Source organism: Vulpes lagopus, chromosome 21, assembly GCF_018345385.1.
Source record: "Vulpes lagopus strain Blue_001 chromosome 21, ASM1834538v1, whole genome shotgun sequence".
Classification (NCBI taxonomy): domain Eukaryota; kingdom Metazoa; phylum Chordata; class Mammalia; order Carnivora; family Canidae; genus Vulpes; species Vulpes lagopus.
The window spans coordinates 38,732,565-38,749,770 of record NC_054844.1 but is presented as its reverse complement, the minus strand read 5'-3'; the positions used below and the strand labels follow the sequence as shown (position 1 = coordinate 38,749,770).

The 17,206-nt window shown below is 59.9% G+C and overlaps 2 protein-coding genes across 7 annotated transcripts in view; one reads left to right on the top strand and one right to left on the bottom strand.

Annotated features, from left to right (window-relative positions):
* Positions 1–7,167, top strand: part of HDAC7 (histone deacetylase 7) — a 37,928-nt gene extending 30,761 nt beyond the window's left edge. For 4 of the 6 annotated variants that reach the window (XM_041735502.1, XM_041735504.1, XM_041735503.1 and 1 more), the window contains 8 exons: positions 95–182; positions 1,221–1,340; positions 1,564–1,661; positions 3,027–3,145; positions 3,810–3,943; positions 4,183–4,267; positions 5,692–5,830; positions 5,986–7,166. In XM_041735502.1, the coding sequence (XP_041591436.1) occupies positions 95–182; positions 1,221–1,340; positions 1,564–1,661; positions 3,027–3,145; positions 3,810–3,943; positions 4,183–4,267; positions 5,692–5,830; positions 5,986–6,031 (829 nt within the window). In that variant the 3' untranslated portion in view covers positions 6,032–7,166. Of the gene's footprint in view, positions 1–94; positions 183–1,220; positions 1,341–1,563; positions 1,662–3,026; positions 3,146–3,809; positions 3,944–4,182; positions 4,268–5,691; positions 5,831–5,985 lie in introns of all 6 variants that reach the window. The other 2 variants (XM_041735500.1, XM_041735501.1) reach the window with 1 other exon arrangement.
* Positions 7,168–8,165: 998 nt separating this feature from the next.
* On the bottom strand, positions 8,166–16,505 carry SLC48A1 (solute carrier family 48 member 1). Its single transcript, XM_041735506.1, has 3 exons — positions 16,212–16,505; positions 9,946–10,113; positions 8,166–9,397 (listed from the first exon to the last, which is right to left on the bottom strand). The coding sequence occupies exons 1-3, from the start codon at positions 16,345–16,347 to the stop codon at positions 9,261–9,263; spliced, it is 441 nt and encodes a 146-aa protein (XP_041591440.1). The 5' UTR covers positions 16,348–16,505; the 3' UTR covers positions 8,166–9,260.
* Between the last annotated feature and the right edge of the window lie 701 nt (positions 16,506–17,206).

The window sequence follows — 17,206 nt, the reverse complement described above, 5'->3', positions numbered from 1 at the left end:
CCCTGAGCCCTCTGGGGCTAGGAGGCTGGAGAGATGGAGACATGAGGTGGGGTAGCGGGGATGGGCTCTCAGAGCCTCTCTCCCCTCCTCCCAGGGGCTTCTGCTTCTTCAACTCCGTGGCCATCGCCTGCCGGCAGCTTCAACAACAGGGCAAGGCCAGCAAGATCCTTATCATGGACTGGGTAGGTCCCGGTTCCTAGCCCCTTCGGATCCGAGAGCCCAGTGGAAAGAGCCCTGAGCCTGGCATCAGAGGGTCTGGCTTCCTGTTTCTAGTTCCACGTTAGCCTCCTGAGCCTCCACTTCCCTCTGTAAAATGCGGGCGAAGATAAGCCCCACATGGGGGCCTGCCGGGGGGCCCTCAACCATCACAAACTCCCACAGCGGGAGAGCCTTTCGAATGCTCTTCGGCCTCCACTGGCTTCTTGCTGCGGATATCATAATTGCCACATGTCCCCTCCAATCCCAGTAGTAGCCGGTAACCTCAGCGTGTCCCCAGTCACGTCCAGACACGGCCGTTTGACCTGCGATGTGTTTGATTCTAACTGTAGCCTGGTTTGTGATGAGGAATGTGAGCTCAGAGAGGTTAAGTAACTCGCACATAGCCACACATCTCGTAACTCCCGAGACTGGGATTTGAACCCACTTAGCTCTGGAGTCCATGGATCTAACCAAGCCGTACCACTCTGCACCAACATCTGTGAACGGGGCGTTCCTCTGCAGAGGTTGAAGACAGCGGAGGAACTCTCCACACTTGTGCCCACGCGCCATCCTGTGACTTATTACCAAGTGTCGGGCCACAGCTCTTCCTAGGGGCAGGCCCTGGGCCTCATGGACCCGCCCCTCTGTAAGCAAGCTGGCTTTCTGGTCACCTGCACCACTCTATGACCTTGGACAAGACACAGTGGCGGAGGTCCCTGGCACGCGTCGTCCTGGACTCTGCTCTCTTGTGCCATACATTTCTTGCTCCTGCTGGCTGGCCGGCCCTTGGCAGGCCTCCTTCCCCCTTCAAGGGTCTCAGGGGATCTCCGCCCATGTGCAGGGTTGTGCACACACATGTGCACACTTGGAGGGGCTGAGGCCCAGACTTGGGAGCCCTTAACAGCGGTCCTTACTCCTGGTCTAGGGACCCGACCCTCAGAAGAGGACCCTTCCAGCCTGCACCTGTCTCCGTCCGTGTGCTTTCAGGACTTCCCTGACCCTTTGTCCCTCTCCCCGCACAGGACGTTCACCACGGCAACGGCACCCAGCAGACCTTCTACCAAGACCCCAGTGTGCTCTACATCTCCCTGCATCGCCATGATGATGGCAACTTCTTCCCCGGCAGCGGGGCCGTGGATGAGGTAACGACACGCTCCCTTCCAGCCCTGTTGACTCTCCCTCATGGCCCTGCCTCTGCCACAACTAGCTGTGGGATCCTGGGCAGGTTGGTTAGCCTCTCTGACCCTTCGTTTCTCCATCTGGAAGTGAAGAGGCCAGATGGGCTTGTCTCGCCACACTGGCATCCCGGGATTCCTCTCCTGGGACTCTGCCCTCGTCTTATCTCCCTTGCTTCCTCTTTTCCAGGTGGGAGCGGGTAGTGGTGAGGGCTTCAATGTCAACGTGGCCTGGGCAGGAGGTCTGGACCCCCCGATGGGGGATCCTGAGTACCTGGCCGCCTTCAGGTAAGGCTCTGGGTGCCCAGAGGAGGTCTCCCAGCGAGGCCACCCTTCCCTGCCCCTTTGCCCAAGGGCACCAGGCCAGAGGTGATTGGCTGCCTTGGCAAACTGTCCTCATCCAGTTACTGGACATCGTAAGCCAGTCCTGGGGCGGGCCTCCCAGGCTGAGACGAAAGGAGAAGCCCTGTTATACTGGCCACTAAGAGCCTCCAGTCCCCATGAGAAGACAGGAAACGCAGAATGAAAAAGTCAAGGGTGCTTTATAAAGTCACGTGTTACCAAGAGCCAGTGTTGAACTGAGTGCTGGAGGGTAGTCAGGGTGGGGGGAGCCTAGCTGCCACATCAGGCAAGAAAGCCGCCTGGAGGAGGTGGGCTTTGTACAGCAGATGGGAGTCGAAATTATGGAGAAAGAAAGCAGGTGCTGTTGATATTGGAAGAGTTACTTAGGAAATGGCATTCTAGGGCGGCCCAGCTGGCTCAGCGGTTTAGCGCTGCCTTCGGGAGGGCCTGATCCTGGAGCCCCGGGATCGAGTCCCGCGTCGGGCTCCCTGCATGGAGCCTGCTTCTCCCTCTGCCTGTGTCTCTGCACTTTCTCTCCGTCTCTCATTAATAAATGAAAAAAAAAAAAAAAGAAATGGCATTCTAGAAGAGGGTCTTTGGGCTCAGTTGAGGAGCTCTTATATGTTTCACTCCAGGGCACCCCATTTGGGAGAAGAGAACCCTGGAAGTGGGTCTCAAATACTTCTCTGGAAATACTCTCCATGAGGGCTAATTCTGTAGGATCCCTGGACTGGGCTTCCTAGCATATGTGTACCCCAAGCCCAGGGCTTTGAAACACATCAAAATGAACCCCAGAGTTGGGTGAGGGATGGTGGGAGGCAACTGAGGGGGCTGGCAGGGGCAGAGGATAAAAGAATGGATCTGGATGGCCCAGGACCTCAGGAGAGTCAGCTCGCAGGTGGCAAGGGGTGAGGTGCGGTCAACTCAGTCCAAAGTGGGTAGCAGCTGAGTATCAGTGGTTTCCAGTCCCCAAGGCTTAGTGATCTGCTCCCACTGTGGCCCTGCCCAGTGCCCCCCAGGCACCCCTCCCAGTGCCCCCCCCCCACTTTCCTTCCCTTTGGTGCCCCATCCTTGATTCCATCCTGCCTTTTGCCATTGAAGAGCTCTGGGTGGCTGAGTCCTTAGGCTGTGCTAGGGATATGGGTGGCCAGCCAGGTCAAGGAGGTTAGAGGAACCCATTTATCCTGCTGGGCGATCAGGTGGCTTGGGGTCTTAAGAGCAGGGTAACCACAGTAAACCTGGTGTGGAGAGGCCTCTGCCCCTGGCAGCCCTGCACAGAGTGATGAGCCCCCGCATCTGGCACCCTCACAGGATGGTCGTGATGCCCATCGCCCGAGAGTTCTCTCCGGACCTGGTCCTGGTGTCAGCTGGGTTCGATGCTGCCGAGGGTCACCCAGCCCCACTGGGTGGCTACCATGTTTCCGCTAAGTGTAAGGAGAGCCCAGCCCGGGGGGAGATGGAGGGAAGGAGGGGTAGGCTGGGAGGGGAGGCACTGCCAAGTCCAGCGGAAGGTGGCAATGGCCGGCCCAGGGTCACAAGTGAGGACTGGCGTGTGGCAGCTGGCCCTGGCATTCCCTGGGCCCTCCTAGCTGAGCCTTACCCAGAACCCTTTGCATGACCAGGGCAGTCACCATGGGAGGCCTCAGCTACCATCTGGGGACTAAGTCTGGTGGCCAAAAAGCTCAGCCGTAGGGCCCCCCTCTCCCCCCACACACCCCAGTTGTGCCATTCCCGGCTGGGTTGGCAGCTTCTCCTGGGGGAGGATGGGGAGGAGCAGTGTTCTTAGAACAGAGGGACTCGCTCAGCCTGCTGGGCCCCAGGGCCCGGGGGCCAAACAGAAGATGGTGAGGCTTAGTGGAAGACTGGCGGGAGTCCAAGCCCTGGCTTCTCGTCCCGGCCCTGCCACTTAGTAGCTGTGGGCCTGCTGCAAGTCCCTTAAGCTCTGCAGGCCTTGACTGGGGCATAGGATAGGTTTTACCCAGGAGTCCATGTGAAAGCCCTTGAAGCGGTAGAGGTGTATGCATCTGATCATTATTTATAAAGGAGGACGCCCTCCACCCTGCCTCTCCTGTTCCTCCCCACCGAACCGTCTAGGTTTTGGGTACATGACGCAGCAGCTGATGAGCTTGGCGGGCGGTGCGGTGGTGCTGGCCTTGGAAGGTGGCCATGACCTCACAGCCATCTGTGACGCTTCTGAGGCCTGTGTGGCTGCTCTTCTGGGCAACAAGGTAAGCTGCCCCCCCCCCCGCCCCCGCATCTGTGCATCTGTAGGGCAGGGGTGGCAGGCCTAGAACGAGGGGGACTAGGGGGTGCCCCTTCCCCAGGTCAGATCTAGGACCCGGGTTTCCAGCCTTAGGCAGAGCCAGGAGCACATGAGTATTTGTGCCTGGAAAGCCAGGGCCCTTGGCAGTGGGAGAGAGCTGGGCCTGTGCGTCCCTACGGGCTGATATGCTGTTTTCTATTGTAGGTGGATCCCCTCTCAGAAGAGGGCTGGAAACAGAAACCCAACCTCAACGCCATCCGCTCTTTGGAAGCCGTGATCCGGGTGCACAGTGAGTACAGAGAGAGGGCACCCACTGACCCCAGACTTGGGAGAACCTCCAGGGTCTGCTGCCCTCAGTAACCCAGGCCCCATGGCCTCCAGTGCCCACCAGGCGAGGGGCTCCACTGCTGTGCAGCAGTGGGCTTCCTCTGAATCACCCCCACAGTAATGGCGGGACTTCCTCCCTCTCCATGTTGGGTACTCCTGGAGCCCTCCAGGTGGATCCAGTGAGGACCATCAGTCCATCAGGGGGGACCCCCTGCCTCCTCAAAGGCAGGACCGGCCTCCCATCCCCAACCTCAGCCCTAGGCCAGGGCCAGGCTGGAGCAATAGACCTTTTGCCAAAAGCGCTGGATCCTAGTTTGACCCTCAGTCCTGTCCATGGGGATCTTGGGAGCTTTGCCTGCTTTGGGGGCTTAGAATAACCCTACATTTGGGGGTGCTTGGGTGGCTTCATCGGTTCAGCATTCAACTCTTGATTTTGGCCCAGGTCTTGACCTCAGGGTCATGAGTTGAAGCCTTGCATTGGGCTCTGTACCCAGTGTGGAGCCCACTTAAAAATAAATAAATAGATAAATAACCTTACATATGGAAAGCATTTTGAATTTTCACCTTTAACCTCCATGGAGCACTTAATGTAAAGACCCACGTTCACTGCTAGGGATGCAAAAACGAATGAAGTCGATTTCCCCACATCCAGGGCCAGTAGGGGAAGTGTGCATAACAGTAAAGATGCTGCTAGTGCTTTGCATGGAGTCTTCACCCCGGGGCCACACTCTGGGCTGGGCATGTCCTGTGGACGTTATGTGCCTACAACAGTAGGCAGGATGGTCATGTCCATGGCTAGCGGAGGTGGTGGAAGCCCAGGGCGGGTCGGTGACTTGCTGGTGGCCTCACAGAGCAGCCGTGGTGGCAGTCAGCTCTGTGCCATGTCCCTCCCACGTCCCACACTGTCCTGTCCTATGTGTTGGGCTGAGCATCACGGGGGGGCTGTGCATGAGTGACACCCTGTGTTCCAGGAGGCTGGGGCTCGGGATCTGTGAGGTGGTCTGAGATAGACTCCATCTAGGGAAGAGTGAGCTCTACTGGTGCTCTTAGGGACCCCATGCTGTGGGAATGGGTCAGAGGTGGGCTCTCGCCCGCAGGCGTAGGAGAATGGCTCGGGCACCTGCTGGGGCCTCTTCGTAGCCTCACCGGGTCTGGTCTGCTCACCCTGTCAGGGCTACGGGGGGTCAAGTGAGGGAAAGTGTTATGTTGAGGGTAGAGGCAAGGGAGAGCGCTGACCCCAAACTGAGGATACGCCCATATGCCCACTGACGGGGTCCCTTGGCTTTGAGAGGTCCAGCCTCGTATCATCAGTCTAGGATGCGCGGTGTGGCAGGGTGGAGGGGCTTGTTTCTCTAACCCTTTCTGACTCTCGGCTTCTTGGCCCAGGTAAATACTGGGGCTGCATGCAGCGCCTGGCTTCCTGTCCAGACTCCTGGGCGCCCAGGGTGCCAGGGGCCGACACAGAAGAAGTGGAGGCAGTGACTGCACTGGCATCCCTGTCCGTGGGCATCCTGGCTGAAGAGCGGTAATGCCCGGCCCCCGGCCCACAGCCTCTCCACCCCTCGGACCCTCCCCACCCAACGACCCCAGATCCTAGCACGGCCACCCCAGCCTTCCCCGGCTTCCCAGCATGCAGCCCCTGGCCCCCCAGCATGCCCACCCTTGTGTCTCCCTCCCCAGGCCCCCGGAACAGCTGGTGGAGGAGGAAGAGCCTATGAATCTCTAAGGCTTCACAACGGATTCGCCTGCCCACCCCTGCCCTTCGGACCTGGTTCTCCTCTAGCCTCTGGCAACAGTACCCAGTCCCCGGGTCTACAGAGGGCCTTCGGGCAGGTAGTTGGGGCCAGAGCACAGCCCCTTGCCAGTCACCCCAAGGAGCCTGAGCAGGGCCCTGCATCTAGGATAGGGACCAAAGAGGACCCGGGGAGGAGGCCAGCTGGGCAGCCAGCCCCACCTCAGTAGGGCTCTCTCAAGAACAGAGTCGACCCCTTTGGGGTCCAGGCCCCTGGCTGGGCCCCATCCCTCAGGACTGCACAGAGGAGGACTAGCTCGGTCGGGCCCACCGATAACCACTATTCTTCATGGCTCCGTAGACCCTGGGCTTTGCACATGGCCCCAGGCTCCACGCAGAAATGTGAACTTGGCCTCAGCCAGGGTGGCCCTCCCTAGGCTCTGAGGGCTGAGCTGGAGTATGGGGGGGGCGGGGGGAGGGAGGGGGAGTGCAGGGGCATCCCTCTTGCCTGCTTCCTCAGATGACTCTGGAAGCTTCCCCCCCCCCCCCCGCCCACCCCCCACCCCACCCCCCGCCACTGGGCAGGGAGACAAAGCTCCTTCCGAGAGAGCAGTGGTCGGCAGGCCTCCCATCGGGTCCCAGCCCCTGCCACAGGCCCCCCTCCATCAGCCATCTCAGTGCCCTGGCGGAGCCGACAGGTGCTCTGGGAGTTCCGTGCTTCCTGAGCCGATGGTGCCAAACTCTTCATCTCCCCTCAGCGGCACAGCGTGACCGCCAGGGGCCCCTCGGTCACCGCCCCCCTCCGTGAGCCCTCTCTCTTTCTGGGGTCTCCCTCGCCCAGCTCTCACTCCTGCCCCACATAGGACTAGCCTGGCTGAGGGGAAAGGGGTGGGAGAGTGGATGCAAGACACAGGGGAGGGGAGGCTGCCCTGGCAAAGTCTTCAAGGCTTCTGGGGTCCTGGCCTGGGGCCAAGAAGGAAAGTGTTTGTGTGCGTGAGAGAGAGAGCGCGTGAGTGTGTGTGTGTGTGTGTGTGTGTGTGTGTGTGTCCCCCAGGACCACCATACCCTGTGTATGTATGCATGTTTTTGTAAAAAAGAAAAAAAAAAGGAAAAAAAATCTGAACAATAAATGTTTTATTTGCTTTAAAGATGCCTGTGAAAGGGCCTCTGGGGAGGAGCGGTGTTTGGTGGGTGAACAGCTGTACCTCGTGCGCACGCGTCTCGTTTACTGTGGGAAAGGGCCCAGCCCCCCTCCAGCTCCCCCCTCCGGGGCAGCTCCCTTGCAGAAAGAATCCCTTCTGAACACACCCTGGCCGACCCCACTTGCCCCGCCTGGGGGTAATAAAGCGGCAGTGGCTTTGGGCTGAGTCCAGAGAGAGCAGGCCTGCCGAGAGGGTGGGATGGAGATGCGCAACCCAGAAGGCATCCCCTGAGGGTGGTGAATCCGACCTACCTGGGTTCAGGTCCCAGCTGGGAGCTCAGGTAAGTCACGTCACCTCCTGGGACCTCTGTTTATCAGCTAAAGGCTCCAGAAATAGACTCTGTTATGGCCCCTTCCTGCTCAAATGCATCATGACTTCCTAACATAATGAGCCTAGAAGAGACGATGCATGAGGCAACAGGCTGGGACAAGCTCCTCCAATCACCGGAGAGGAAGGTGCCAGGCTGCCGGGGCCTGTCTTTACAGTTCTGAGCCAGCCAGGCTCCTCCAACCGGCAGGAAGAGCAGCCTCATCACCTCAGACCTCGCCCCACACCCACAGCCTAGGAGACTGAAGGGGAACAGGTTCAGCTCCCTTCCCGTCTGTCCTGGCCTCTTGGGTGATGGACAGGAAATGCCACCGGTGGTGCTGAGGCTGTGCCTCTGCCTCTGGGCATCCCCCCGACCCCTGGCTGGGGTGAGCTGAGAGCCAGGCTACTGGGCTCCCTGATGCCAAGAGGGGCCAGAGGGAGAGGGCCTCCAGCTCCTGGGGCAGTGGTCCCTCCTCTGCCCTCCAGGGCACCAGTGAGCTACGGAGATGGGTTTCCCAAGGCAGCTAGAGACCCGCCACCACCACCCTTCCTGCTTCCTGCTCCCCCAGCACCCCCCCACACAAGATTCCCACCCCCCAAGGAACCACCAGAGGCTGTCTGGTACAAATGGCCGCTGTATTTCTGCTAAAGTGACAGTGACACAGATAAGGCAAAGAGCTGAAGGGCAGGACACATCAGGTGGGAAGAGGGTAGACCGTGCAAAATGGCAACCTAACGTAAAAAGGTAACAATAGCTCCCTCCCTCCCCAGTTAGGTGAGCCCTTGTGCCATCCAGGCAGAAAAGCAGATTTTTGTCCTGCGGAAGGGAGATTTAAAAAGATGAAAGCTCTAGGCGGAGGGCAGTGAGCAGGGGAGCGGGGGCACATCTCGGGGCCAGGGGTGATGCATGTGAGAAGTGACAGAAATGTAGGGCTGGAGGTACACGGGCACGGATTTGCGGGTTTCCTGCCAGCCTGCACCATGGTGGGGGGCAGGGCACCTTCCCCAGACGTTCAGTCTGGCTTCATTCAGGGAGTCCCGCTTTGGGGTGTGTGGTGTGTGTGTGTAAAAGAGCGGGCTTGGGGATGCTGAAGGAGATGACCGGCTCTAGCACACTCACGGGAGACCCGCTCTGGGGAGGGGAGAGGGACACTACACTCTCCACTCCGGTCCCCAGGCCTCGGGGAAAAGAGAGCCAAGTGTTGCCATCCCTGGGACTGAGGAGTTAAGCTACCCGGCCCTCAAGGGACAACGGGATGGGGGGTCGGGGTCGGGGCTGAGAGGTCTCTACTCAAGATCCCTTACTTGAACTGACCTCCCAGGTTCTTAGCCTGGCCTGAGAGACAGCGCCCCCAGGCAGAGGTCAAGGCTCCCTGCCCTACCCCTTGACTCATTGCCCTGGCCCCGCTTTCGAAGATTCCTCACTGAGTGCTAAGAAAATAGATCCATCTGAAAAGGTCTAAGGCTGCCCTCCAGCCAGGCCGATGGGGAGCCGCGTGGCAGGAAGGACCCGTTTCCACCGCATCCACGTGTCCCGCACCGTGTGTCCCGCCAAGGGGGCAGGCCAGCTTCCTAGGAGACGGCAGTCCTCCTGCTGTGTTTCTTCTGCTGCAGATCTAGGGCCTCCGGGGGGGTGGCAGGCCTGCCCAGTGCCTCAGAGGCTGAGTCCAGGTCCTGAGGACCCCCAGGGGACAGAAGCCTCACCCCTTGGGTCAGAAATCGCTGAGGATGCTGATGTCGGCGAAGTCAGCCCGGTAGCGGTGGGCGTAAAGGCTCAGCAGGAAGGCCCACTTGAAGGAAATGAAGCTCCAGACGCAGGAGAGGTAGTAGCTTTTTGGGTCTGTGAGGCCTGCAGGGGAGAGGAACCCCACGGTGACTTGAGCCGGCTTTGCCCTGGACCTGGGCCACCAGGCCTCAAGCCCAGGGCCACCCCTCCCCACAACCTCCAGGAGAGGTGGCCCACGCTAGCCAGTTTTAGGGCCTTTGGGGTTTGCAGGCAGGAGGCCGTGGGGACGAGGGAAGGTCAGGGCTGGCCAGTGACAGGCCTGGATGGGCGCTCGGCCCTGGGTTACCCAGCGCCCCTACACCGGGCTTCCAGCCCTAGACTCCTGGGGCCCGGAGGGCCTTTGCCCACTTGCTGGCCGCAGCCACCAGGGGGCGCTCCCACCCCAGAGCCGGGCTCGAGGACTCCCCCCGGGGCTCTAACGAGGACACCCCTGCCTGCTGACCTGCAGAGGACACCAGGTTCCCAGAGCCCTTTCCAACCCGAGGGGCTGGGTACTCATTACCCCCTCGGTGAGAACCCCCAGGCACGGGCCTCCCAAGTTCCTTGGATACAAGCTTTGGAACCAGGATGGGAATCCCAGGTGAACCCCCAAGTGCCCCAACAGCGCTCACTCTGGTGTCGGGTGACAGCCAGCACGAGGAAGGTGCAGAAGGTGGCCACGGACACGGCTGAGAAGAGGACACCCACGAAGAAGAAGCCACGCAGTCCCTTGAGCCAGGTCCTCCAGTAGTCCTGCATGTACATCACGTGTGTCACCAGCACCCACAGCGCCAGCACACCTGCGGGGGGACAGGCTGGTCAGCTGGGGGGGCCGTCCTTCCCCTCTCCCCCTCCCACTGCCTTCAGCCCAGGGGACTCAGGGGCCCCGGGGACCCTTGGGTCCCCGAGGCCAGGGCTGCTAGCTGACTAATGCTGAGATAAGGTGGCCTTCCAGTCTCGCTGCTTCCTGACTTCGGAGTGGAGTGTTCTGGAGGCTACACGGCCTCTGGCATCACAGCACTTGGAGGCAAACGCAGATAAGAGAATCTAGCTGTCTTCTGGTAAGCCAGATACTAAAGTGACTTGCAAAAATTGGGAAGCATGCCATTCTTCTCCCTCATTTTTTTTTTTTTTTGTCTTAAACATGACTATTTCTTACACGGGGATGTTATTTTATGCTAACGCAATGTTATTTTTTTTTTTATTTATTCATGAGCGACACACAGAGAGAGAGGCAGAGACCCAGGCAGAGGGAGAAGCAGGCTCCATGCAGGGAGCCCCATGTGGGACTCGATCCTGGGAATCCGGGATCACACCCTGACCCGAAGGCAGGCGCTCAACCCCTGAGCCACTCAGGTGTCCTGCAATGTTATTTTTAATATTTACTTTGGAATGCTTGACAATGTTCTCGGTCTTAATTTCTAGTGTGGTACAGATCAATAGATATAACCCACATCAACAAAATTTCCTTGGGGCTTCACTACTTTCCAGGGGTGTAAAGAGGTCCTGACATGGGAAGGTCTGGGCATCACGGCAGCCAGCCTGCTTCCCAGGACCTGCGCCCACCTACCGAGGGCCCAGAGGTGGGAAGTGGCCGCCTCCCCAGATGCTTCGGTTCTAACGTGGCCCTCAGGGGCCTGGGGCTGAACTCTTGGCCAGCGGGGCCCTTTCAGAACCCCACGGACTGGTCTTGCAGAGTGAAGAGGCCCAGCACTGAGACCCCCAAGGCCACCCAGCACCCAAGTGGTCTTCTTGCTCGTCACCAGACCCCATGTCACTCCTTCCAGTTTGCAGAGAGGGCAAGCCAGACGCCCCCCGCCTCTCCAGGGTCTGCCCTCTGGGCCTGGCCGGACACTTCCCCTACAAAGCCAGCTGCCACTCAGACAGTACAATGATGCCCTCTGTGCCAGGCTGTGCCTGCCGGCACAGCCCCAAGAGTGGAACAAATACCAGTCCCATTGGCAAGGGTCCGGAGCAAGGCCACAGGGTCCCAGCAAGGGAGGAATGAGGAAAGAGGCAGGGCCAGCTGCAAGTTGTCTACGTGTGTGGGGGCTACACGGGCTGCTGGATCCCAGGAATCAGGAGATGTCTCAAAAAGGCAGCTGCAGAGTGGCTGGGTGGCTCGGTCAGTTAAACGTCTGCCTTCGGCTCAGGTCATGACCCCGGGCCCCTGGGATCAAGCCGAGCCAGGCTCCCTGCTCAGCGGGGAGCCTGCTTCTCCCTCTGCCTGCCACTCCACCTGCTTTCTCTGTCAAATAAATAAATTTTTTTTTTTTTAAAGGCAGCCACACACACTAAACGCAGCGTAGCATATGTGCATAGGGAGGGTGGATATCTGGATGGGGAAAGTGGTTTTCTTGGGCAAGGGAAAGACGGAAGGAAAGTAGATGGGAGATTGGCGGTGGGAGAGTGCTTTGACTGAATCTGTGAGTTTATTTCTTAGGCCAGGTGCTAAGTATAACGGAGTTCATTAAATCACCTATCCTTTTTTACATGCCCCAAATACTTCTTTCCTTTTCTTTTTCTTTTTTTCTTTTTCTTTCTTTCTTTCTTTCTTTCTTTCTTTCTTTCTTTCTTTCTTTCTTTCTTTCTTTCTTTCTTTCTTTCTTTCTTTCTTTCTTTTTTTTTTTTTTCAGTTAGGAGGGAAAAAGAGGTTGGGTGGGCGGCATTATCACAGAACTCTGCTCTGGATATCAGCTCAGAAGCTGTCACAATTCGGGCGGCCTGGCACAGGACCGTGAGCCACGGGACTATGAGCCAGGAAGTCTGGGGCCTGGCACAGCTGTGCTGCTCGTGACCTCTTACAGCCTTAGTGTTTCCACTTCTAGAAATGGGTGAGCCCAAGGGTCCTGCCAGCCTGGAAACGTGACCACCTCCGGAGTTCCCCGCTAGTGAGGGTTCAGGCCCTGCCAGGCCTGGGCCCCATCCCACCCTGTTGGACCCATACTCTCCAAGCTTTGCCCGTCCCCACCCCAACCTTCTGCGGGTCAGGGGCCTGGAACCTGGGTCCCTCCACCCCTGAGGTCAGGGTGAGCTGGAACAAGCGTCTCTCCATCCCTGCCTAGACAGGAAGCTGGAGGTGGACGGAGTTATAATCTCATAGCTTCCGCTTACATCTTCTACGACCCGGAGCATGTGGCAACGGCCCTTCTCAGAAGCATTTCCCAAACCCCCCACATGCATCCTAAGTGCTCATCTGGGCATTCTGTTTGGGTTCTTAAAGGGCCCTAGGAAGAAGGCGTATTGTTCTGAGAGCGTCCGAGGAACAGTCGGATGGGCATCTGCCTGGGATGGCTCCACGTGCCCTGTCTCCCCAGTTGGCCATGGAGGGCTGGGGGACATGAGCTCTGGGATCCTTTACCGCTCCAAGATTCTGGAGCCAGCTTAGGAGCACACTAAGGAGGTCAGAGTAATTCCTCTGTGACTCAGCAATTTCTGGGTTAGGAAATGCTGAAATAGGGGCCTGTGGAAATGCCACATGTTAGTCCACTGGCCGTGCTGCAGCTGTGCCCCCAGGCCCTCCTCCCACCCCGGGCGTACACCCACGTACCAGGAAAAGGGAGATGGCCATTTTGGGGGTTCCACATACCAGTTCTTCGTTAATAAGCAGGCACAACCTTAACCACCTCTCACTTCCCATGTGCATAGGCCTTGCCTCCAGATAAACACAAGCCACTTCTGGAAGCAGGCCAGTTCCCACCGGCCCGGGCTCCCACCGCCTTCCTTCGAACAGGGACCTCCCCACAGGTGGTCAGTGAAGGAGCAGGAGCCCCGGCTGGTCCCCTCCCACACCTCACGCCAGAAGCAACGGTGTCTCAGCTTCGCTCTCTTCCTACGACACTCTGAGCTATTCAGGGCAGAACGGACAGCTCCGCAGGCCCACCCGGCTGCATGGCCCCGCCAGCCCTCACCCCACCCACCCCACCGCTTCGGTGGGCTCACAGCTGGCAGACCAAGGGCAAGGACGGAGCAGAGTTGGTCGGTGAGCGTCTCACCAGTGGCTGGGTTGGAGGTGAGGAACCGGGGAGGGGCCAGAGGAGCCCACAGAGACACTCAGACAAGTGGAACCCTGGTCCAGGGCCCTACTCTGTTCTTGAACCCCTGCCCTCTACACCAGCCCTGGGGAAAAGCAAGGCCCGGAGCCCCAGGACCCCTCTCCCTCCCAGAGGGAGAACACAAAGCCATTTAGGCCTCTGGGGCAAATTCTCTATCCTTTCCAGGATGCCTCGGTGACTCACTGGTTGAGCATCTGCCTTTGGTTCAGGTGGTGATTCTGGGGTCCCAGGATCGAGTCCCAAATCGGGCTCCCCACTGGGAGGTTGCTTCTCCTTATGTCTCTGCCTCTCTCTGTGTCTCATGAATAAATAAATAAAACTAAAAAATTTTTTCTATTCTTTCCACCTTTCTTTGGCCTACTAGATCTGGAGCAAGAGTCCGTATTTCCCCAGGATTCCCACAGCAAAACTATTTTCTCTGCAAGTGGCTTTCCTCCAAGCCAGACGCCCATGAGGATGGGAGACAGTAGGTCTCCACCCAGGAACACTCTTCCCATTGGCCCCAGGGATCCCAGGGACTCCAGGGCTGACCCTGCCTCAGAAACCAGCACCCCCATCCACCCCTGCCTCATTTGCAGGGGAGAAGGAGCATGCTGGGGCTGGCTTCTGGTGACTCAGCAGCTTCTGGGCTGGAAAGTGCCAAGTCAGAAGTGGGGTGCTCACAAGTCAGTAAATCTGCTGATGCTTCACCCCTAAAAGAGGAAGGAGGCTGCCTGGCTACAGACTTTCCCAGAACCCACTGAGGGTGGAGAGGGCCCGTGGCTCTGACCTGGCCACCCCTCCGCCCACCCGCTGCACCACCACCACCAAGTGGCTTTGCTCTTCCATTGCCACCTCCTGGGTGTCTGGAAGGCCAGACTGTCAGGGAGGCGTCAGGACCCTGCTTCAGCTGCTTGCTGCCCTCACACCTCTCCCTGCAGGTGGCTCAGTGGGCCTCAGGGGCTAAGGGAAGCCTTCGGGGAGGGAGAGAGCCAAGTCTGGGTCAGAAGGAAAGCTCATACTCCCTGGAGCCCAAGGTATAGGGCTTTTCCACAGCTTCCTAGGAGGCAGTTGTGGGATGAACGCCGCAGAGCGTTCTAGACTTACTACTGCCAACCTGGAGGGGCTCTCCGAGATCATCTCTTTCAGTGGTCTCTCCTCCCACTCCTTACAGCGAGGAGGAAACTGAGGCCCGGGAGGCATCGATGTGCTCAAGGTCGCGCAGCTAGGAAGGGCTCAGCTCTACCGGCCGGACTCAAACACACCAGCTCTGATCCCAGATCCCAGGGACGGCCCTCCCTCCTCGGCCCCAACCAGCCCCTTCCTCTCAGGCGGCAGTACAGCCACAGGACCTCGCCTGAGGACGCGGCCTTCCCAACAGAAAGCAGCAGGGCCTACGGGACTACAACATAAAGTCGCAAGGAGAGACCCCAGAGGAGCACAGTAGCAGCAGGGGGGTGCGGGGACAGGGGACCAGGGGTCTGTAGATAATGGAGCAACCCTGGGCTGGCTGTCTCCAGGGAGGCAGGAACCCACAGGTGGGGGGTGGGGGCAGGAGGGCATCCCAGCCAGGGTGCCCCCCAAGGTCTCTGGTGTTGCTCAGACTGTGGCTATGCACTCCCCTCCTTTAAGAGAAGTGCCACCTCCCATTCCTTCTTTACCCAGGGATGGCACTCAGGAGGCTTGGGGGCTATGAGGAAATCTAGTTATTTTCAGCAAGTCCATTTAGGGCTTCTTTTGGGCAGAGGATTTTTTGTAATGGAATGGGATCTCCATATGTACAAGTAATATCCTCGCACGTATTTTTTCCCAAAGTTCTTTTCCCACGCATGTTATTTCAGGTAGCTGTGTCACCCTGGGCAAGCCACTTATTTACTCTAACCCTCGGTTTAATGCCTGATCCGTGAAATGGGCACGACAATAATGCCTACTGCTTAGGACTCGTGCAAAGATGAAATAAGATGATGATGACACACAGAAAGTACTAGGGGGGGAAACGGTGGCGAGGAGGAATAATGTTTTGTCTTCACCCGATTCTACAACACAGAGAGGCCCATGGGTGCCCGAAGGTGCACAGTGAAGACACAGCATCGGGGAGGACCCCGCCTCCAGCAGCAGCCTGGCGCTCTCTCACTCTAGCACTTGCCTCTCTTTGGCCCCCTTTTCTTTTTTAAATAAGATTTTATTTATTTATTCATGAGAGACACAGAGAGAGAGAGGCAGAGACACAGGCAGAGGGGGAAGCGGGCTCCCTGATGTGGGACTCCATCCCGGGGGACTCCATCCCGGGGTCTTCCTCGGGGGGACTCGATCCCGGGTCTCCGGATCACGCCCTGAGCCAAAGGCAGCCGCTGCACGGCTGAGCCACCCGGGGGGCCCCCCTCTGCCCCTTAAAGCCCAGGCGGGGCAGCGCGCGCTGGTCCCGCACACCTGGGCCGGGAGCCACCTGGGCCGCGCGCAAGGGGCACCGAGCGGGGGTGGGGGTGCGGGTGCGCGGGTGGGCGGGTGGGCGGGTGCGCGGGGACTCGGCCGGGGTGGGGGTGGGGCCCTCCCTCCTCCCTCCTCCCTCCTCCCCCCTCCCCCCTCCCCCCTCCCCGGGGACCCCCGGCCCTCCGGCCCCCGGGCGAGGGGCGCTCGCGGCGCCGAGGTGCCCGGGCACAGGCGCGGTGCGGCGGGCGCGGGGAGGACGCTGTCGCGGGCGGCCGGGCACTGGGCACTGGGCACTGGGCGCGGGGCGCGGGGGGCGGGGGCGGGCTCGCGCGGGGTCCGCGCTGCCCACGGGCGGCTTGGGGCCAACAGCACCCCCCCCGCGCCCCGGGCCCGCGCCCCCGCCCCCGCCCGCGCCCCCGCGCGCCCCGCGGTACCTGCGAGCCCCCCCATGGCCGCGGTGCCCGGCTGCCTGTACAGCACGGTCCAGACGAGGAAGATGGAGAAGCCGGCCGCGGAGCTGAGGCCGGAGTAGGCGGCGCGGAGGCCGAGCTGCAGGCGGGACGGGGCCATGGGGCCGCGGGCGCCGGGCGGAGAGGGCGAGCGCCGCGCGGTCGCAGGTGCAGGTGCAGGGCGGGCGGAGCCGGAGCGGGAGCGGGAGCGGGAGCGGGAGCGGAGCCCGAGCCGGAGCCGCAGCCGCAGCCGGAGCCCGAGCCGGGAGCCCGAGCCGGGAGCCGGGAGCCGCCGCCGGCCCGCGCTCCGCCCCGCGCCCGCCCCCGCCCGCCCCCCGCGCCCGCGCCGCCGGCACAGCGCCCTCCCCGGCCGGAGGCCGCCCGCCCGCCGCCGCCGCCGCCCTCCCGAGGCCGGGGTGACCTCCCGGGGCCGGCGGCGTCCTTGGCGGGGGGGCGGGGGGGGCGGGGGGGGCGGGGGGTCCCTCGTAAAAAAAAAAAGAAGCAGGTTCGGGGGCGCATCCTCAGACTTAGGGTCACGATCTTCGGGGCTGGGCGGGGCCCGGAAACCGATACAGACACGAGCCACTTGCGGCCCCGGTGACTTGAAAATGTTTCTCTTTGAACACAATTCTCGTTTAAGATGTAAATTTCTCGGGGGCACCGGGGTGGCTCGGCGGTGGAGCACCTGCCTTCGGCCCGGGGCGTGACCCTGGAGACCCGGGATCGGGTCCCCGCATCGGGCCCGCTGCAGGGAGCCTGCTTCTCCCTCCGCCTGCGTCTCTGCCTCTCTCTCTGGGTCTCCCATGAATACATAAATAAAATCTTAAAAAAAAATAATAATAATAATAAAACTTAAATTTCTCGATATAAAAACTAGGAAGCACGCAAGTACACAGCCAATAGGGTTCCTGGCCCCCTGCGCCCACCCACCAGATTCCCTCCCCCAGACTTTACACGCGCATCTCCAGGATCCTTCCCAC

Coding starts and splice junctions, on each gene's coding strand:
- SLC48A1 (XM_041735506.1), bottom strand. CDS start 16,347: ATGGCCCCGTCCCGCCTGCAGCTCGGCCTCCGCGCCGCCTACTCCGGC. Junction 10,114..16,211: donor GGCCATGGGGGGGCTCGCAG/GTACCGCGGGGC, acceptor GTCCCCCCGCAG/GTGTGCTGGCGCTGTGGGTG. Junction 9,398..9,945: donor GGCTGTCACCCGACACCAGA/GTGAGCGCTGTT, acceptor TCTCCCCTGCAG/GCCTCACAGACCCAAAAAGC.